This window comes from Labeo rohita, chromosome 23 (genome assembly GCF_022985175.1).
Source record: "Labeo rohita strain BAU-BD-2019 chromosome 23, IGBB_LRoh.1.0, whole genome shotgun sequence".
Lineage (NCBI taxonomy): Eukaryota > Metazoa > Chordata > Actinopteri > Cypriniformes > Cyprinidae > Labeo > Labeo rohita.
Genome location: NC_066891.1, coordinates 7,378,618 through 7,401,394, shown reverse-complemented (window position 1 = coordinate 7,401,394; position 22,777 = coordinate 7,378,618). Strand labels below are relative to the sequence as shown.

Here is a 22,777-nt window from a genome sequence, read left to right as displayed (position 1 = left end):
TCTATATAACTGATAATAACCTGATATAGCCTATGTATGGCCTATTGTGATTGTGTGGAAGAGGAAGTTTCCTCAGCACTGAAGTTTGATAGGAAACCTCCATTACAAGATTCAGATCACAAATGAAAGCCACAAAGCTTTTTCATTGTACATTATGTATTCTTCACCTTATTCTTTAATGCGGAAGCAAGCTTGCGGGTGAGACTTCCGGTTCATTAACCGCTATAGGGAAATAATGAGAAGAATAACAAAGTGCAGTAAATAGTAAAACTGTTTGCACTAGAAGCCAGTGTGTTAATAATTAAGAAAATACATTAAAATAACATGGTAAGACATATCAATTTGCAACATCAAGCAACAAGGTGTTTTGTACAGCTAAAAATAGCTGGGCCCAGATGAGACCGGAAGCCAGACCCATAAAATGTACAAATGGATGTGCCCACTCTTACGTGAAAAAAAGGGTGGATATTTGATCTGTTTCATTATTTCTGTTTCCATGTATTTCTGGTTTATCAATATCTGTAAGAAATGTGAATAAATGTGCTTTGTAATTAGGATAAATGCTTTAACGTTTTTTTTTTCTTCCTGTAAACAACATGATATTTGTTCATATGCCCATATTTATTTAAAAAATAAAATAAACATAAAAATAATTTCTTCCCTATTGGCTGTCAACAAGACACAGTTGAGTAAGAAGTGGAACATCACCATGTTTCCATATATGAAACACCAAACATGTCTATATCTATCTCTATATTTCTTTATGTATTTAAATAAACTTAGCAATTTAGAAGGAAATTACATTTATAATTTCTTTTTCAGCACATTATGTATATATATACACTAGCAGTCAAAAGTTTTTGAACAGTAAGATTTTTAATGTTTTTTTAAAGAAGTCTCTTCTGCTCACCAAGCCTGCATTTATAACTATTTTTACTAATTAAAATAACTGTTTTCTATTTGAATATATTTAAAATTGTAATTTATTCCTGTGATCCAAAGCTAAATTTTCAGCATCATTACTCCAGTCTTCAGTGTCACATGATCCTTTAGAAATATTTAAAACAGTTGAGTACATTTTTTTCAAGATTCTTTGATGAATAGAAAGATCCAAAGATCAGCATTTATCAGAAATAAAAAGCTTTTGTAACATTATACACTAAACCATTTAAAAGCCTGGAGTCAGTATAATTTATTTATTTATTGTAAAAGAAATTATAGAAATTAATACTTTTATTTCACAAGGACGTTTTAAATTGATCAAAGGTGATGATAATGACATTTAAAATGTTACAAAAGATTTCTATTTTAGACAAATGTTGTTTTCCTGAACTTTCTATTCATCAAAGACACCTGAAAAAAATCTTCTCAGCTGTTTTCAACATAATAATAATAAATGTTTTTGAGCTTCAAATCAGAATATTAGAATGACTTCTGAAGGATCACGTGACTGGAGTAATAATGCTAAAAATTCAGCTTTGAAATCTCAGGAATAACACAGTTGTTTTAAATAGTAAAAATATTTCTAAATTTTACCGTTTTTGCTGTACTTTTGATCAAATAAATGCAGACAGTGAGACTGTCTTTAAAAACGTTATTATAATATATATATAAAATGTGCTGCAAGGCGTAATCTAACACTGTGGAATGTTGTGTCCATTCTCAAGCAAGATTTCCATGTGACTGAGATTAACAAAACTGTTCCAGTGTCTCCTGACTCCTGGCTCTTCTGTGAGACATCACTGCTTTGTGTTCTCAGTTTTATTTTAGATTAGATGGGAATTAACGAGACGAGAAAAAAAAAACACTTTCTTTGTTGCACTCAATTTACAATCTTTAGAATTTGGGGTGAAATATGAGCAGGACGTGGAGGCGGGGACATTTGCTCACTTCCAGGAATCCTGTGGGATTCCCAGACTGTGTAGAGGCCTTGTTGACTAACGTTTGTCTGTTCTGTTGAGAGTCCGCTGATGAACTGCTGAGCCCAAGAGTGGGAGGGGCTTTACCTGCTAGGTGCAAAGCAGCTCTCTTCCCATTGGCTGAGCAGAGCCAGTATATTTCCTCACTCCCAAACAATGTGAGAGTGAGCAGAGTGTTCAGAGCATTGAGAGGACAGAGAGAAGCCAACAGGAAAACTCTTCAACACATCTACTGAAAGACTACAAGAGGAGGCTTGATACATGTATGTATGTTTAGATTTGTGACTCACAGACCTTTGTTTGTATTGGTGTGTTTATAGGGAGCACAAGCTCATGTTTTGCATTTTGAGTGCATGCTTTATGGTTTTGTTTGATTGAGCTGCTTCTCACTTTTCACTTTCCTTTCAATGGTCATCAGCCATATGTTTCTTTTAGAGTCTTTGGAATTGAGGTTTATAAGTTGCTAAATGACTTTAGAAGGGATAGCTTTCTTTTCAGTACAATGTAATGGGAAAAACACCTGTATTACATCAATACACTACATATGTTGATTTTAGGTATTCTTTTTTTTGTGTGTAAAACAAAGGGTGAGAGCTGTAACATGTAGTTTAATGCTTAATATGTTAATATTAATGTTAATAATTATAAATATGTTCATTTGAGTTAAATGAGCATATTTCAGCATTATTTGTGCACTGCTTCAATTGTCATGGATATTTTGTAGCATGAATTAAAAATAACTAAACATTTCAGATCATTTTTATTAAGTATTTATTTATTTAAAAAAAAGCTTAGCAAGTTAGAAAGAAATGTGCATTAATTTGAAAAATGACTGAGGAAACATTTTTATTTTTTAAATTAAATTTACTTTAAATGTATCTGTATTACACGCTTTTATTTTTTAAATCTGTGATTTATAGGCATAGGAAAGTTATGACATTTTTTTTTTTTTAAACTTGACTAGATAGAAGTTGCTTTTTGTGACTTTTAAAAGAGTTACTACACTAATGACTGGATGAAGTCTTGAAATTTTGTCGGTCAAAAGATGTGGGAACCTGCTGATGAAATGATTAAAAGCAGAGTGCAAGGAAAGTCAAACTTCTGGGAATAAACTGTAGACTTGTCTAAGCATGCTGAAGTGCTGATGTGACCTGAGTGTGATGTTTCTGCCTCATTGGATTCATCTGAATGTTCTCACCCCATTTAAACAGAAGCACATTGCATATGCCGAATGGATGAGTGTCTCCTTAAAGCGAATCAGCAATTTTGAAAAGCCCTTGACAGTAATTTGTTGACTTTTAGGAAGTCCTAAATTTATGAGATGAGTGTTTCATTTGCTGAGTCACATCCTAATGTCTCAAATCGAGAGATCCTTGAGAAAACTTGGATCTCTAAGAGTATTCAAACTTAATAAACCTCACTGTTAGGTTTTGTGATATGGTTTGTTCTCAGGCAACAGACTATATAGCAGATTAAAAGTCTGTTTATGGTTATATGCAAGTGTAAAGCATAATGCATGAGTAATCTGAGGTAATGATGACTCGTTTGCTGTGTCAGCAGTTTCATTGACGTTTCAGCTGAGAATCTGCTTCTTCCCTTGCATGACCCAAAACAAAACCCTTTGCTCAACTGTACATGGTGTGAGAACATTTGAATTGACAGATTATTAAAACTACTCATTAATTACTAGTTACAGTTATTTACTGAGAAAATCACGGTGAAACCCAGAAAAAAAAAATCCTTCCTGATCCTAATCTGTACATGGATCATTTCCAGCAGTGAGTTTGTTTGTCTATCCATGTAAGAATCACACCTGTGTGTACATGATGAATTCATGGGTAAGGAGAGGTTTGTGGTTGCTCACAGATGATTGGTTTCCTGTGAATTTTCAAAGTACCCTAACAGGAGTGACATCACGTGAGATAAGAACATTGCTTCACTATTTCCTGTTTTATCAGACATAAGTCACAGCATGTCTGAATGATCAGGTGAGCGGCTACAGGTGTTGTGCACTGACGCCAATGATGACTCATTTCAAGAGTAGGTCGGGAAAAAGTCATTTGTCCCACTTCCTAAAGTTCCCCAGGTGTTTTGCGGATTTCATGACACATTAGACGATATACCCGTATAACTGGATTTATTTTTTAATTTTTTTTTGTGCAATGTATTGTATAGGACCAGTCTGATTGCAAGGTTTTCAATTTTCTAATAAAATTTAATTAACCACTTCTATCTACACACACACACACAAAAAAAAAGGTTTCAAAGGGGGATTTCATATATAAACTCATTTCCGACACTGAATAAAAAAAGAAGAAAGGTTTTGTGACTTTTTTTCTCAGAATTGTGAGACATAAACTTGCATTTGCAAGTTTTAAAGTCCCATTTTAAGGGGGGAAAACTGATATGTTCTCACAATTCTGACTTTATTTCTCAGAATTGCGAGAATTTGTCTCACAGTTAACTTTATATCACGCAACTTTGATTTTATATCACACAATTCTGACTTTATAACTCACAATTCTGATTTTATATCACGCAATTTTGAGAAAAAAGTCAGATTTACGAGTTTATATCACGTAATTCTGACTTTATAACTCACAATTCAAAATTTTATATCATGCAATTCCGAGAAAAAAAGTTGAAATTGTGAGTTTATATCTCGCAATTCTGACTTTATTTCTCAGAATTGTGAGTCGAACTCGCAGATCTGAGAAATAAAGTCAGAATTGCAAGTTTGTCTTCCAATTCTGATTTTATATCAGAAATTCTGAGAAAAAGTCAGATTTGATTTACTGAGAAATAAAGTCAGAATTGCAAGTTTGTCTTCCAATTCTGATTTTATATCACACAATTCTGAGAAAAAAGTCAGATTTGTTTTTGTTTAAAGAACCTTGTAGCAAACAGTTCTTAAAATAGCAATTTCTTAATATGAAGAACATTTTTTTAATCTATTGTTCCAAAAAAAACATTCATGGAACCTTTTGTTCCATCAAAACATCCATGGAACTTTATAGTGGAAAAAGGTTCTTTAGATTTTTTTTTAAAAAAAACATGCTCTTCACAGTAAGACAAAATGGAAGTTTAAAGAACCTTTTTCCACTATAAAGAACCTTTTGTGGAATTAAAAGCGTCATTGGTGTTCTTCATCTAATTATCAAAGCCAATATTGAAACTTTTATTTTTAAGAGTGTATTGGAATAATCATTAAGTTATCATCTGGTATTGTAATAGATTTTGAAAGGTAAATAATGAATTTTTCCATTTTTTGGGGGGTTTCTTGGTTGGAGTCATTGTTCCAAACTCATGGTCTGGTGTTATAATCAACAATATTTTAATATTTAAATGCCTCTGTCCTAACAGAAGTCCTACTGAAGACATCAGGAAACAAAGATGGCAGTCAGTTCATTTAATCGTGGGCAATGGGCCTCACAGTCCTTACGTGTTACAGCAAAGGAGCTCTCCATTGTTGGCGGGCGAGGCAAAAACACGGCCATCGCTGAGCGATTTTCCAAGTAAGCAAATTTCAGGATTTGCATATCTAAAGTTAATCTCACTTGTCGTTTGAACTCTCCAATTTGCTTTCACTTTAGCACTCTTTTAGTGCTCTATAGACCTTGTTTCCCAGCCTTTTTTATGAGGCACCTCTGTTTATGTTCTAAATTGGTTTATGATGTTCAAACCTCTGCTCCAACATTATTAGGAGGTTCACCACCGGTGGTGTCAAATCATGTAATGATGCTGTCAACATCTAGAGACAGAGTCAAATTCAGATATTAGAGATTCAAAGTCTGAAACCACTAACAAATTTAGTTAAATACTCGTCTTGTTTTAAAATGTTCAGAATCCTATGTTCCAAACTGAAGTTCCACTGAATTCCTCATTTTCAGTCTCAGGTCTCAGAAATTGGACCGCAGTGTACATGTTTGATTTACAGCTAAATATCTGCTGCCCGACTCATTAGAGGCATCTTTGTTGGCTCTCAGTCAGTGTATTTCCTGTGTGGAGGAATTTCTCGAAGCATCTGGAGTTGTTTCCAGTACATCTCCTGTCAGATTTTCTAATGTCTTTTCCAGCATTCTGCTTTTGGCTTCCTTTTTACATCTACACGAATGACTTCACCATCCCAAGTACTGTCGATTTGCCAGCTGAATCAGTGAGCAATGCAGAATTCAAAGCGAAGGATTAAATGGTTTAGGATCTGATTACTGACCTGTGATAGGTGTGGGCAGATAGAAATCATGTGTTTGCTATTTGTCTCTTTTAAACTGTTGCATTTGTTCAGACCTGTAGAACTGATTATCATCAGGGTTTTTTTTTTTAAGTCTTTATCACTGTTTTTCTTTCCAACTGACCTACATTTAGAGCCAACCGTTGGTTACGCAGTGAATTTCCTTTGAAAATCAGACTGAACTTCCTGCTTTCCATGGCTGGAAATTTTTTAAAACTCCCTCCGACAGATGGTAATTGTATCTGAAACCTCTTTAGGCTAGATTTCAAGTTTCGTTTTTAACATCCCATAAAAATAAAACTGGAAGCAAAATTAAGACAGTCCAGTCAGTTTGCACTGCTGCATATGACCACTAGGGGCCATCAATGATCAAAAGTGATTTTTTAGTTTTAAAGCCGATAAAAAGAGATAATCACATCTCTGAAATAGAGAAATCAAGCAAAACAGATGCCTTCTAGTGATTGTTTTTTAAAATTCATAGAAGCTACTCTTTGAGTTTAAGTCGAGTAAACAACACTTTCACTTAATTTCTTCTCAGGTACCAGAAGGCAGCAGAAGAAACAAGTTCAGACAAGAAAAAAGTAAGTTCTCACCATCTTGCTATTCGTTATCTAACTATCGATCTGAAAACTGCACTACTGCAGTACAACTGCTGCTGTCCACTCATCTCAATCCCTACTTAGACGTCTTAATCTCCAGGTAATTCCTATGCGCTTTACATACTGTAACTAGTCCAGTCAATCTGTGTCTTCTGAATGGTATGTTTCGTCATAAATAAAATACTACAAGGAAGCTTCAGTAAATGATTTAAGAGTTTTTCAAGAGCTGCAGAAATGAGGACTAGGTAGGTATGAACTAAGTGAGACTGCAGCGTCTTCATGTTACGTAGATTTTGCATTGAAGTTTCATTAAACCTAAAAAAAATCAAAGGTTTTGCATCCTGCCCCACCGTGAGGATGCCTTGCAATGTTTTGGCAGTTGGTTCAGTGTTTGTGTCAGGCCTCATAATTGTCTGGAATTCAAATAGTTGACTCAAGAAGATGTCTTAACATCAGCCAAAAGTATTTGAGCTGTTGTAGCATGCAAGGAACGAAAGTAGGATCAAATGCATGCTTTAGTTGTTTTTGTATGTAAGTACACCGCAACTACCACTAACTGCTTAGTGCTTGACAGATTTTTTTTTGATGATAAAGGCTAAATAGATTTATATTCAAACTAGCTGGTTGATATTTTTTTCTGTATTTAAAAAAAGATTATGAATATTAAAAAAAAAAAACATTATTTTTCTTTAGTGTTCTGAAATTAAGCTTGTAATTACTTGTTTTAAAAGTAATTCATATCTATGTTTAGAATTCTAAATATTTTAGCACTAATTTATGACAAAATGAAATTAAAGTCTATTTTTGTCCAAAAACATAAGTTATAAAGCAATTATTTGGTTAATTAAACCTTAAATATTAGCTGTTTTACACAACCTGGACATGTGACTAGGCATGTAATATCTTTCACAAACTTTCTTTTTCCCCATTTCCTGTCACTACTTCCCTTTATATGTTCTTCCTGGTTTGTCTGTCCTGTTTTAAGGGGGTTGGCCTAGTTCCCTCATGCAGATAGTTTCTAAAGACTAGCATCTGGTGCTGCATTTTTCCCCCCCCCTCATTTCCACCAACACAGTCTGAGGGAGCCACTCCTTCCATTTGCCAGGTTTCTGAAGCTTTTGTAGTCTTTTTCTAACAGACTAACAATGATTTTGTTAAGCCAGTTGCTACTAATCTAAATATTGACAAGATACTTTCAAGCATTTATATCCGCTTACTGCTTTTCTCTGTTGGTTTTCAGTGACCATTGTCATAAATCAGTAATGTATTTTTAATTAGATGTTTTAGAATTTGAATTTAAAGCTGTCCTGTTCAAAACTTAGTACTGAGATAATGTATGTATTGTTTTGAGTTTAAATTTACACAGTGATAGATCAGTACAGTCTATTGTCTGAATTGAGTTTAAAAGTTGAGAAACCCCAGGAGTGAACGCTCTACTGAGAGTCTCTTTGTTCTTTACAGTCTCCAGAGAAGTCGACTCCTTCCCTGCGCAACGGCAATCTGAGTGCCCTGAAGCAGCTCTGGGAACAACCGGCTGAAACGCCTACATCTCCAGAACCCAAAACACTTTCCAGACAGCAGGAGTACCATCAGCGACAGCCTTTAGAGATTGGTGTTAACACCTCACTGGAGTCCACAGACGTCCAGCTTATTGACGACACAGAGAGCCAGTTGTTGAGCGACAGTGAGCAGCCAATGGAGAAGTGGACGCAAAAAGATGTGCCCATTGAAAAGCCCACAGTGCCTCTCAACAGCCTGAAGATGATGTTTGAGAAAGGAGAGCCCCTTCACAATAATGTAAGTACAAATAATTATTTAAATTGGGATGTATTACCTGAACTAGTCAGTTTAGTTAATAATACCACTTGTAGGTATGAATGAAATAATTTTGAAAATGCCTGTTTTGAGTGGAAGCAGAAACATGCTGTTTTCGTGCATGTCTGTTTAAATGGAAAATGAGCTGCTGCTTCCTGCCCCTTTTCTAGAATAGGGCTGTTCCTTTATAGCTCATATCTTAGATACTCTGCTAAAAAAGCATCTGCCTGGTTTCGATTATAATGTCTAGTGCGTTGAAATCATGCGTTTTAAACAATATTAGTTTAAATTTCATATATACGGTTTCCTGGGCGCACACGTCCAAAGCACGCACACAGAAAGTGGCTGTCACACAGTATGTGACTACTAAATTAAGTTCTCTTTCATGTTTTATTGCGCTTGAACTGTCAAATACACAAGTTTATGTTAAAAAGTCGGTTATGTCTGTGAATGTAAACAGATGGGAAAGAAACCGCATCTTTATATTAGATGTTTTTGTGGGAGCAGTGTAATATACAGTAAATAAATTCAATAAATATCATAATTAGGGCTGTCAGTTTAATGCGTTAACTTAAATAGTTATGAAAAAATAATGCAATTACAATACTTTACTACTCAATACTTAAAATATTTCTTTCTAAAGCTACAATTTGTAATGTCTACTCGATACTTGCTAATTGAGCACAAAATAGCTTTCAATAATCTTTTGTTGGTATTTTCAGATTTTCAATCTAAATTGATTTTCAATCTAAATCTGAGCGGCATTTTTTTTCAAATACTTGCAGAAAAAGCCTTACCAAAACTAAGTTATTGGGTTACCCTTTTTCACATTTCACTTGGGACCCTTTTATAGCACTTAAACATGGGTAAAAGTCAGATTTTCATGATATGTCACCCATATTTTTCCTTCTTATAAATGTTAATTGAGACTTGGATCAAAGAAGTAAAATATTCAGCATATTAAAATGATTTCTGAAGGATCATGTGACACTGAAGACTGGGGTAATGATTCTGAAAAAACAGCTTTGCGTCACGTGAATAAATTACATTTGAAAACATTGATAACGGTTATTTTAAATTGTAATAATATTTCACAATATTACTGTTTTTGATAAATAATAGCAGCCTTGGTGAGCATAAGAGACTTCTTTTAAAAACATTCGAAAACAACTCCAAACTTTTGGATGGTAGTGTCATGTCTGAATGGCCTGTTTTTGCAGCTTAGTTCACATTCATAAATGTTCTAGTTGGACTGAGGAGAATGTTGGACGCTGACTCGTGTAGTAAGTCCTGTATGTAGTATGTCTGCTCATATGTCCCCTTACAGTATAGTACAATTTGATTAATTGCTGTGATCAAGACAACTTGATCTGTCTGTTCTGGTTGCTGGACATGTATTCAAAACATTCAAGAGACTGCTCATGCTGTAAATCACATGGTCTGTGATCATGAAGACACCAGTGTGCTCCTTTTGAGCTTTAAAGGTTGTTTCTGTAGGTTGACTGCTCTGCTAAACAGCCTGCAGGACAACTATTGTTAATTTGTGTTCTGTAGCCTTGAATTAAATGTTAGCACTGCTTGCTAACTTTAGCATCGTTGATACTTGAAGTTAGAAAAAGCAACAATATTGTATTGATTTTTGCAAGGGAAAGCATTACATTTCTATCAGTAGATGTGGAAGTCTACTGAAGCTTCTTTTGAAACCAGATCTACTGAATTGAATCTCGGATCTATTGTTCTCTGCTAGTCTGTGTGGTTAAAGATGACATTAACATTCTTGCAGTGTCTTTTTAGTCATGCCTCCGCATTTTCGTCTGATGTTTTGCTTATTCTTAACCTAATTTTTTTCTCAAAGGTTATGCGTTCAAAATATACTGGGATTTCACCCTACACAATGGTGTCTCTTGTTTGTTCCACGGACTGCAAAGGGAATCGTGCCCAACATTTTGTCTGAAAGAGAGTAAGCTTGAAGTAGCGTGGGCGGAAGAAAGGGAAAGACTGAAACTGAATGCATTTTTCCCATTGTCCCGTCACCACCCCATCACCAGTGGTTCAAAATGTCCTAGTGTGCCATGAACCTAGATCCACACCATAGTTAGTGGTTCTTGCAAAGGAGTTTTTCACATCCCTAATCCAAACTTTCAGCTGCTGCGATCGAAAGACTGAATAAGTGTTTTAAACTTCTGAATTGTTTACTCCAACCAGATGCGTCATGGAAAAAAGTTCTTGAGTTCACCTCAATGACTCAATTATCTGCTTGCAGCAGTTCTCAAGTTTAGTCAAATTTTGGTCTTTTTTTTTCCTCATGCAAAGCCATTATTTGACTTTCGCTCAGATTATAACTAATGACTCAGACATTTTTGAGCTGAATTTCTGAGCTAAACTCAAACTCCTTGCTCTCTCAAAAGATGTTTCCATCATTAAACAGGGATGAGGTTGCTCTCATTAAAAGTCTTTGCCGTTCTCACCGGGGGGCTGATGTCATGAGATAAACGTCCACATGATCACGGCAGGGTTCAGGCTCTCTGCTCCCGTCAAAGCCAAACTTCTCTCCTTTAACCTGAGGGATGGTCATGAGGGAGAGAGACTGACTGAAAGGATTTGAATTCATCGTCCAACTCCTCCAGCAGCTTTTATTTATTTTTAAATCTGCTACAGAGATTTTCTTTAATGCCTGGATACTGAATTCAGGCTACTTTGAGAGCTGAACTGAGTAATGAACTGCTGAGAAAAGCAGTTCATAAAGAGAAGTTCCAGATATGACTAGATGTAATGACGTGTGGAGTCAGTAGGGTGGACACATTTCATTAGAAACTAGACTTTTGTAGATGTTTCGCCATCCAGTGTGCGTCATTATACAAGGAAGTGGTGAAATGATTGTATGAGAACCACTGCAGGTACACTACAAGATTTTTAATGTGTTTTTTTTTTTTTTTTTTTTTTTTATATAAAGAAGTCTCTTCTGCTCACCAAGTCTGCATTCATTTGATCCAAAATATTACATATTTTTACTATTTAAAATAACAGTTTTTAATTTGAATATATTTTAAAATGTATTTCTGATTTTAAAGCTGAATTTTTAGCATCATTACTCCAGTCACATGATCCTTCAGAAATCAGTGTAATATTCTGATTTGCTGCTCAAAAACATATTTTGTTTTATTTATTTAGATTCATATATATATATATATATATATATATATATATATATATATATATATATATATATATATATATATATATATATATATATATATATATATATATAAAATATAATTTTTTTTTTTTTTTTATAGAAAGTTCAGAAGAACAGCATTTATCTGAAATGGAAATCTTTGTAACATTATAAATGTTTCTATCATCACTTTGGATGAATTCGAAGCATCCCTGCTAAATAAGATTAGTGCTGATCCCGAAAAAAAAAAAAAAAAAGTATATACTCAACTATTATTATTATTATTAAATGTTTCTTGAACAGCAAATCAGCATATTAGAATGATTTCCTGAAAATTTTGCTTTGATCACAGGAATAAATTACATTTTAAAATATATTAAAATAGAAAGCAGTTATTGTAAATAGTGAAAATATTTACAAATTTTACTGTTTTTGCTGTATTTTGGATCAAATAAATGCAGGCTTGGTAAGCGGAAAAGAGCGGACTTCTTTAAAAAAAAAAAAAAAAAAAAAATTAAAAAAAACATTTAAAAAAATTCTAACTGTTCAAAAACTTTTGACTAGTAGTGTATATATGTATATGTGAGTTTAATAAAGCTTATTAAACTAAAATAACTAAAACTTAAAAGTTAATATCCTAGACACATAAAAAAAACTACAAAAATGCAACAGCTTTTACTAAAATGAAAATGAAAATTGACAATTATATACATTTTATACATTTATAATAGCATCTCGGAGATGCTAAAATGACATACTATATGATAAGATATTGATTAAATATTGCATAATGTTCTAATTTTTTATAATATCTTCCTTTTGCCACTTCATGGATTAAATAAAATAAAAGAGCACTAAAATAATTTTGAGGACGTAATTTATAGATATGACAGATATAGTTATATATATTCTATCTTTTGTCTCAGATTTTATCCTCTGATAGCATAAGGAGACTCCTCATTTCTGGCAGGCCGTGGCTCAGATGTTCCCATCTTTTGTGTGTTTTGGATTAATAGAGGGTCTTTTGTCTGGGCCGATGCCCCCTATGGCTGCGCTGCCTTTGCCTTTTGTACTGTGTTTATTTCCCGCTCCCCTGGTGTCGGCACACCAGCCTGGAGACGCTGCGCTGATGCCTGGCCGACTGGTTCCCCCCACAGCCGCGCTGATGGCTAATCCACGATTGGGGGGTGGGCCGGTTTCAGCCCCCTTGTTGGATTTAGAGGTTCAACCAGCTGCCTACCCCACCCCACCCTCTCAGCCCTCCCCCTCTCCATCTCTCCCGCTGCTGCCAGCAAAACACTGGCATGCTCACCGTCTCTAATCTGCTCTCAGAGCACTGCCGGGCTTTAGGCGAACAGACTCGGCTCTGTAAATCTCCAGGAATCACGGCGGACCGCCCGTTGTTTTTTGTCTGATTTTAAATAGGTAAGACACGTGGCTTTCGGATCGATACTGTTATTGTTACATGTGGAAACTCTCTGTTGGCTGGGATGATGTCAGTTTTAGTTCCTGTCGTGCTGCTTTCCTGAGAACAATGACAATGGATACAGCAGACTTTTTGGAGGATGTGTTTGTCCTGGGATTGACTGCACTGTTGTAGGACAGTATTTTCCAGGCTCTTTAAAAGTAAATGTTTTTGTTCAAATGTCATTTTCTGAAACAAAAGCTAAACTAAAGCGAATCTATATTTTACCTCCCATTTAACTGCTCATTTTATTATACTAAATGATTGTATACAAGCACGAACAGATGTCGAACTTTATAAACAATGCCTGTGATTTCAATTAATAATTTACGGAAAAGTTCACGCATTAAAACATTGCTCATTTCATCATGTCAAATTCTAGGTAATGCAATTCAGCCACATCAACAGGGCTCAAACTGTTGGCTTAATGTTGTGGGATCAGTAACAGTGGTTGTTCTGGTCTCCATGTGTGTCAGTCCGGCGGGTGTAGAATTGCATGAGAGCGGTTGTGCTGTATGTGCTGGTGTTTTTGTGGCAGTAAAGCCAGACGCTGGTGTCTGTCCACAGCTCTCTCAGAGCTCATTAGAGGATTATTGATGCCAGTGGAGGAGCTGGCCGGCCAGAGACGGAGACATGTTTAAATACTGCTGTCATGGCTTTAAATGTCTCTTGTCGCCTTGCTAATTAGTGCTGTTTGCTAAAGTAAGCATCGTTATTATTTCAGCTCATTCTTAGGGTTAGGGCATTTGAACAACAAACCCCTTACCCAGAGTGTTGAACTTTAGGGCGTAACTCATCCCGCACCGAACAAGGCTTGTTATGAAGAAATGTATGGATTTTTTTTGTTTTGTTGTTGTTATTTATTTATTTTATTTTATTTTTTTGCATCCTGGCAAATGACAGATAAAAAATCCTATGAACTTGCATTTGAAGGAAGAATGTTGCCAAGTCCTCAGTTTTCCCATGGATTTGGGATACGTTTATACTTTTATTTCAGTAAATTTCAGTGAAATTCTACACCTAGGACGCCATTTTTGACCAAGGCTAAGCTCTCGGAACATGATTTTGATGGTCACTTTCCTGTGATTGGCCTTGTTTTGGCCTTTTTTGGACTCGTTTTGAGAAGCAGTTGGGATGGTTTTGTGCAGACCTGGCAATCCTAAAGCACTCAAGCCATATCTAAAAACTAGAATGTCATAGAAATTTGAGTGTGTAGTGAGAAACCCTAACCTTAACCTAGCAACTATTTAGCAATGCCCTAGCAACCAACCAGAACACCTTAGCAGCCACTTGAGCCACAGATCTGGAAGACTCTACACTCTAAAAAATGCTGGATTAAAAACAACCCAACTTGGGTTATTTGGCAACCCAGCGCTGGGAAAATATTGAACAGAACTTAGGCTGGGTTATTTTGACTCAGCTGGTTGGGTTAAATGTTTTTACCAAACATGCTGGGTTGTTTTAAGCAAGTCAACTATTGTTTAAAAATTATTATATTGCTGGCTTAAAATGGGCTGGAAATTAAAAACCTCACAGAATTATAGAGGCAAAAGCAATAACCAAAAGATGAACATCTGGTATTAAGCAAGAACACTCATATACAAGAATATAAGACAGATAGAATTTATTTGGATGAATACAGCGCAGTTTACAATATTACATACATTTAAACTACCCTGCACCTGGGTAAAAAAATATTAAAATAACCCAATAAAATGACTCAACAAGCTGAACCCAGCATTTGGGTTAAAAAAAAAAAAATAATAACCCAGCATTTTTTTTAAAGCAGAAAAACTAGTGCTAGGTTAAAAACAACCCAGCGCAAGGTAAAATATGGACAAACCCAGCAATTGGGTTGTTGTGATCCAGTGGTTGTTTAACCCAACCTTCTGGGTAGTAACTCAACTGCTGGATCAAAACAACAATCACTTGGTTTGTCCATATATCAACCAGTGCTGGGTTGTACTTAACCCAGCATTTTTTAGAGCGTATCAACCATGTAGAACATTCTAAAATCTCAGAACACCTTAACCACCACATAAGAACACCATGGCACCCAGAATACCCTAGCAACCATTTAGCAATACCTTAGCAACCACCCATATCACTTAGAGACATCTGAAAGATCTGAAAGAGCAACCACAACATGGTAAAAAAAAAAAAAAAAAAAAAACCTTAGTACACCTTAGCATCTGCATATTAACATCCTAGCCACCACCCAGAATACTCTAACTAACAAGCAACCACTAGGACATCGTAGTATGAGGAGCAGAAAATCATTGGAAAGACAGAATGGAAATGAGATCAAATTATAAGCACAATATAATTTTTCTCATTAAATAGCCTGTTTTGAAATGCTTTTTCAAGTAGTTAATTTATTTTTTTCAAGTAGAATACGATTGTGCTTGCTTTGGCAAGTTTTGAGAAACAAGTTGGTTGGTTTTATGCAGACCTGGCAACCCTAAAGACTCAAGCCATATCCAGTTAACAGAATATCAAAGAGATTTGAGTGTGTAGTGAGAAACCACCTAGCAACTATTTAATGCCATAGCAACCAACCAGAACACCTTAGCAGCCACTTGATAGAACATGCTAAAAAACTTAAAACACCTTAACCAATATAAGAACACCATGGCACTCAGAATACCCTAGCAACCATTTAGCAATGCTTTAGCAACAACCCATATCACTTAGTGACATCCTAGTTGAAAATCTGAAAGAGCAACCACAACATATTCGAACTAACAAGCAGCCACTAGGACATAGTAATATGAGAAACAAGAAATTATTGGGAAGAAAGAATGGAAAAGTTCAAATTTTGTTTATAAAATCACGATTTTATTTTTTCTCATTAAATATCCTGTTTCATTCATGAAATGCCTTCTTTTCAAGTAGTAAAATAGGTGTCAATTGACATTTAGATTTACTTTAAGGACTTCTTAATGCTCTTTGTTCTGTGTTTAACACACTTCATTAACACACGTTTCTTTGTCTCTCTAGGAGTCTGGGAAAGCAGGAGACGGTGGATCCGAGAATATGGAACCAGGAGATAAAGGTACAGAATCAAACGTGGCACTAAACACAAACACAGGTTACAAGATCTCACATCTTGAACTTCCTGCTTCCTTTGTGCAACACTGTAAGAATCGGCTTTCTGGAAAGTGCTGATGGCAGTTCCGTGGAAATTCCTGTTTCCCATTCCCACTTTGACCTTGTGGCACATATGCTTTTTTTCATTGTATTTCAATGAGTTATTAGAGACCCCACTGATTGATCTGACTCTTTGTCTTCCGTTCTTCACAGAAAGTCTTGACTCTGGAGTCAAAATGGTGGAGTCCACCCCTCTCAGGGACCGAATGGCCATGTACCAGGCAGCTGTGACTAAGCTCGATTTCCCTTCCTCCCCCACTGTGAGTGACAACCCCCCTCTACCCCCCCTTACCATAAACACTCCCTCAATTACTGTCACTTCTTATGATTTCATCACATGCAATGTGTTCAGTCTTTCTGCTGACATGACAATATTTGCATCTGGTTTGAAGGGATGGTTTACCCCAAAATTAGAAGTCTGTCATCATTTACTCACCCTCATGTTGTTCCAAACATGTGCATAGTGTTTTTTTCCAATTAAAAATGAACAGGGACTGAAACTTTTCACACAACTTTCAAGTAATGTCAAGAATCTTGACATTGACCCTAGATCTTCTTGAGTTATGTCCAATTTGTGAATGTATAAGAATATTGTCCATTAGCAACAAGCAGTCAGTTGAAAAAGTGCTGCTTTTGTGTTGCATGGGGAAAAGTGCTAAAGTTTTGGATTGGAATGACTTCAGAAGGAGTAAAATTATACCAGAATGTTCATTTTTGGGTGAACCGTTCCTTTAAGAGAACACAAGCTTACTGATAACCTTTTCCGTTTTTGTGTTCCTGGTTCTGGTAGAGTGAACCAGCAGACAATGAAGTCCGCAGTCACAGTGGGAAGCAGAAGGAAAATGTGCCACCATTGTCTGCTGATGTGGTGAGAACTGACTACACAAAATCCTGCAATTCATTTGACCCTATTTGCTTTTGTTAATATATGATTCTGGTTTTATTGTGTACATAAACCTTTTTTGTCTTCATTCTCATTCTTCATTCATCGAACAACTTGCCCCACATCTGACTTTCATTTTCAGCTGACATCATGAATCCTTTCTCCCCCCCCAACCTTCCTCCCACTTCTCATAATGTAGTCAATTCCTGTGTGTTTTAGTTTTGTTGAATACCCGTTTTCACTCTGATGTCACATAATGGAAGCAAAATGGGTTACAAATGCAGTTTCATTTTAACATGACAGTTTATAGTTTAAGTTGTAAACGTTTCTGGCACTGTTGCTTTACTACGTCTCTTTCTATCTGCAGGGCTCTGAATCCAACACTATGAAAAGTCCCAGTTCAGACAGGAATGGTAAGTATTTGCAACCACATTAAAGGAGAAGTTCACATCCAGAACAAAAATTTACAGATAATGTACTCACCCCCTTGTCATCCAAGATGTTCATGTCTTCCTTTCTTCAGTTGTAAAGAAATTGTTAAGGAATGTTCTCAATATAGTGGACCCCTGAGTTTGAACTTCCAAAATGCAGTTTAAATGCAGCCCTCTGTGAACTCTGTGTGTTTACAATGTAGGACGATTTTGAAGTTGGAGAAGAAAATGAGATGGGAGTTTTTCGACCTACCTTAACTGTCCTGAACTGGCATTTGAGGTTAAAAAGTATATAAATTGTACAATTTTTTTTTTTTTTTTTTTTTTTTCTTCAAGAAAACAACCAATCGTTTCACTAGATAAGTCCCTTCTTTCTCGGCTAACATCGTTTAGAGCCCTTTGAAGCTGCATTTAAACTGCATTTTGAAAGTTCAAACCTTGGGTCACCATAGAAGTCCTGGAGAGAAATCCTAAAATGTTTTCCTCAAAAAACATAATTTCTTTATGACTGAAGAAAGACAGACATGAACCTCTTGGATGATAAGGGGGTGAGTAAATTATCTGTATATTTGTTCATGAAGTGAACAACTTCTTTAACATACTAATCATGGGTGAAAAATTTGTTTAATTTTACTTAAACTGCATTTTAATTATTTTGACACATAGTGAGAACTGATCGTGCCTTGTTTCATGACTAAACTGAATTTTTTTTTTTTTTTTTTTAATCAAATACATGCATTGTTAGTCAGTTGGATGCCAGCGCCCTCTAGAGGTTGTTTTGCTGAAACGCCAACCATCACTGTTCTCTTTATTTACAGGCTCTGTTATAAGTCCTGAACAAAACCAGCCTAAAGCTGTTAGGGTGAGTATTCAGTTTATTTCTTTAATTGACTTTTATTTTTATCTTTTAGATTAGTGACTTTTAGTTTAGTTTATCACCTTATTTTTAACTCTGGCTTAACATTTGTGTTTTTGTGCGCTTGTAGAAGTTCCGTTTGCCTGTCCGTGAAACCTGCGTGATGTGCCTTAAGACCGTGTACCCGCTAGAGAAACTTGTAGCGAATCAGCAGATTTACCACAACACCTGCTTCCGCTGTGCCTACTGCAACACCAAACTCAGGTGAGGACAAAAGACTGTCATGACCCTGATCCTACACAGAGACACTTGATGTGGACCTGCAGTCCTATTTATGATACAGAGGGGTGATCATAATTTTGCCTACCCCATAACCAGTGTTAGATTTACTCTTTTTGCCCAATGACAAAAATATATTCTTAGTCAATATTTTGTCTTATTCATTTAGTCATATTTGTACTTTTTAAATGGTATCTAATTTTACTGTTACACTTTTTTTTTTTTTGACCATTTACTATTTTATACATTTTATATATTACACATTTTTAAAATGTTGTTAAGAACTAGGGCAGGGGTGCTCAATCCTGCTCCTGGAGATCTACCTTCCTGCAGAGTTTAGTTCCAACCCTGACCAAACACACCTGTCTGTAATTATCAAGTGCTCCTTCAGATCCTAATTAGTTGGTTCAGGTGTGTTTGATCAGGGTTGGAGCTGAACTCTGCAGGAAGGTAGATCTCCAGGAACAGGATTGAGCACCCCTGAACTAGGGCTATCAAAACTACTGTGTTAACACAGGTGATTAATTTTTCCAGTTTAATGGTGGTAAAAATATTTAACGCAGGGCTAGGGTTGGCCACCTCACTCACAACTGCTGCTTCTGTCTTTTTTTATTTTTATTTTTTTTTTTTCCCCTCTTGACTAGAAGTGCGTTTATTTGCATTTACATGCATGCAAGGTCCAGGTCACGGTCACTCTTAAAGTGACAGCAGCCGAATAATATAATAATCCAACTGCTGTGAAGTCTATTAATTAAAGAACAAAAGAAAAAGAGGAAATCAATAGCTTTTGTAGCTTTAAGGATTTATTTATATTTACTCTAGTATTTAGTGTATGATAACGTTATTCAATTTCTGTATATTTCCTAGTTGCTTAAGAGCACAGGTATATGAGTTCATGTGAAGATTGTTCACTTAATTTAAAAAGTTATTTTTTAAAGTCTAATAAATGTTAAAATTGTAATGTTGAATGGCTATAGTCAATGGTTAAATATTTGGGAAAAAAGAACAATTTCCTAGAGACAACAGTAGGATTTGTATTGGTGAAACTCACCTTCAGTCATAAAAAAAAATTAATATAATTTTAAATATAATATAATTTAAATATTAAAAATATACGTTTTTTATGTTGTTTCTACACTAATTTGCAGCAATATAAAATTGTATATTTAAACTTTAATGTTAGGTTGGATTAATCGTGATTAATTTCAGAAAAAACGTGCCATTTAAAGAGTTTTTTTTTAAACAATTGACAACACTATTAAAAACAATCCTCTCAAATAACATTATAATGAGAACATTAAAATACAATGTTGTGAACTCCTTATACTTTAGTTAACTTAGTTTAATTTAACTTGTGCATTCGCGTCAATGTAGGTTGTGTTTATTCTCATAAAGAGAAGATGCGTTGGAGTTAGTTAATTAACACGCTAACAAATTGTTCACTTTACTGGCGTTTGTTCAGTTGTAGTCTTCTTTTTTTTTTAATAAACTACTAAATTATCTAAAACAATCATATTGCCCACGTCCAAATAAGCAGAGTACGGTTGTCAGTTTTGTATCCGAGTGCTTTATTCGTTCACACGTCGATTATTTACAAAAATGACACCCGGATTTTGTTCCCGATCTCATACTAGTCATTTTTCAGGTCGCATAATCAAAATTTCGGCAAAACTCTGTTGTGTGAATTATACTGCACTCAACTAGTTGTCTGTCACCACGAGAAAGCAACGTCATGTGTGTATAATTCATGTGTGTTTCCGGTAACTTACAGAGATGGAGATATGAGCCGTTTATCGTTTGAAGGTTCCATATCCAGTCATTGTCATCGTCCACTGGAGCGTCTCCGGCCAGTTCTGTGATTTTTATATATATTTCCAGGATGAATTAAATAACCAGCTAGCAAACCGCTTCAATTTACTTATGCTAGCCGACTGTTTACCGTAAGCTGCTCCCTCAAGTTTTTTGGTCCGCGAGTGCGCGCCACTCTAACGCTCTTCTCTCCAGTCAGGAAAAAAACGGTCGGTTAATTCAAAATTGATTATGATTTCGCGCCCAATTGGACTCGCGTCAACTTAACAAAATGTTTTCTTTTAATCTTCGACATTTATTATGATTTTTAAAAAAAAAAAAAAAACCTAAAAAACCTAGACCTATTATATTTTTCCTGTCATATCAATTTTTTTATTATTATTATTAAAATGGTTAAAAAATTATTGTCATGATGCACTATTTTTCATCTTGTCTGCGTTATTCTAGACAAAAGAAGTACATTTTAATCAGTCTAGAGGTTGTCATTTAGGACAGGACTTGTGTGAGTATATGATGATCAAATTGGTTTGTTTCTAATTTCGTACTATGTTTTGCCGCCCTCTTTTGGTCAGTCTGGTGAACTACGCCTCTTTGCACAACAACGTCTACTGCAAGCCGCACTTCTGCCAGCTGTTTAAAGCCAAGGGCAACTATGATGAGGGTTTCGGCCACCGACCCCACAAAGAGCTTTGGGAGGCGCAAAAAGAAGGAACTGAAGAGCAAGTGAAGCTGTCACCTCAAGAAACCACCTCCAGCCCAACAGTAGAGGAGTCTCCATTGGTAAAAGTTAACGTGCTTGCGGCCACTTTAGAGACCCGAACCCAGGCCTCCTCTGAGAGGGTGGAGAAGCCACTGGAGACGGGACGACTCAAGATATCCTGGCCACCTCAGTCAGAAGGGGATGAGAGCGCAACCCATGTGTCTGGAACTACTGACGGCTGTGGCATTAAACCCATCCGCCCGAAATGGCCTCCAGAGGGCGATACGGTATCAAGCAACTCAGACCAGTCTGACCTCCCAAAGATTCGCAGGAGCGTCTCACTCAAGGAGAGAAGCAAGCCGTTTTCCATCTTCAGCTCTCCGCCGGTCACCCAACCCAGCAAAATTTGCCAAAGATCTCCTTCAAATGAGAAGCCAAGTTCAGAGGAGGAAATGTCACCTGTTTCTTCCACCAGCGATACGGTGATCTCCTCCGAAGACATGACTGAAATCAACCAATCAGAAGAGGAGGATCAGGGTGAAACCAAGGAGGAAGACAATGAGGAAAAGATGGAACAAGAGGAGAAACTGGAAGCACAAGAAGAGGAGCTTTCTTCTCTAAAATGCAGCTCACCAGACAACAGTCCTTCACTGTCACCTGTGAGCGAGTCTGGGTTGGATCCTGAAAAGAACCAGGCCTCACAAGATGTGGGCTTTTGGGATGGAGAAGAAGCTGAGGAAGACAGAGCTGATGTCTCTGTGGAGGACCTCATTAAGAGGAACCGCCATTACTACGATGACGATGAAGACGATGTGGTCTGAACGATAGATTAGATGTCCATGGACTTTCATTTCCCAGAAACACCAGCGTATTTTCATGTAGTCTCTGTTTGTCTGTCTTTCGTGCAATTTTTCATGTTTTCAGCTTTTACATGTGCCTATAAATGTAAACTAGAAACCAAGTAGCTGTCAGGTTATTCAGAAGGTCTCTCTAGTCTAGATGATACACTAGAGCTCATACAGTCTCTTCAAACCTAGTTTTATGAAATTTTAATTCATTTGGTACTTTTTCTATGTTTTATATATTCATAGGCTCAGAATATTTTATTCTGCTGCTGAACATTTGCATCTCAGAACAATTAAAGAAAAAAAAAATGTTGCTGTTGCTTTGAGAATTTAAATGTGATTATTAGGCCAATCTTAATATGTTAATTTCAAGCACCCATTTGGTTTTTTTTTAATTTCACACAAGTGGTCTATCACTACTGTAATGCACTTGGATGTACTTTAAATGTTAAACACCCCCGGCTGTACCACATTTGAAAGAATTGGCAACCTTTGAATGTTTTAGTTTATATCAAAATTGTATTATTTAACTATTTTAAATGTCACTTTTTTATCATGGGACCAAATATCTTGGAATGCTTTTGTTTCAAATAAATTTACGATTACAAAATCTGGAGTGA

At 35.9% G+C, this 22,777-nt stretch overlaps 1 protein-coding gene across 1 annotated transcript; it reads left to right on the top strand.

Annotated features, from left to right (window-relative positions):
• The first annotated feature begins 2,035 nt into the window (after nt 1–2,035).
• Nucleotides 2,036–22,767, top strand: lima1a (LIM domain and actin binding 1a). The gene is made up of 11 exons (XM_051096891.1): nt 2,036–2,182; nt 5,283–5,434; nt 6,689–6,731; nt 8,211–8,546; nt 16,205–16,259; nt 16,508–16,614; nt 17,145–17,222; nt 17,605–17,650; nt 18,487–18,530; nt 18,655–18,788; nt 21,185–22,767. Exons 2-11 carry the CDS (start codon nt 5,313–5,315, stop codon nt 22,131–22,133), a joined length of 1,914 nt encoding a protein of 637 aa, XP_050952848.1. The 5' UTR covers nt 2,036–2,182; nt 5,283–5,312; the 3' UTR covers nt 22,134–22,767.
• Nucleotides 22,768–22,777: the final 10 nt, after the last annotated feature.

What these genes read in the sequence shown, in the direction of transcription:
- lima1a (XM_051096891.1), top strand. Translation starts at nt 5,313, where the DNA reads ATGGCAGTCAGTTCATTTAATCGTGGGCAATGGGCCTCACAGTCCTTA. An exon ending in ATCGCTGAGCGATTTTCCAA is followed by an intron (nt 5,435 to 6,688) that starts GTAAGCAAATTT and finishes ATTTCTTCTCAG; the next exon opens with GTACCAGAAGGCAGCAGAAG. An exon ending in TACTGCAACACCAAACTCAG is followed by an intron (nt 18,789 to 21,184) that starts GTGAGGACAAAA and finishes TCTTTTGGTCAG; the next exon opens with TCTGGTGAACTACGCCTCTT.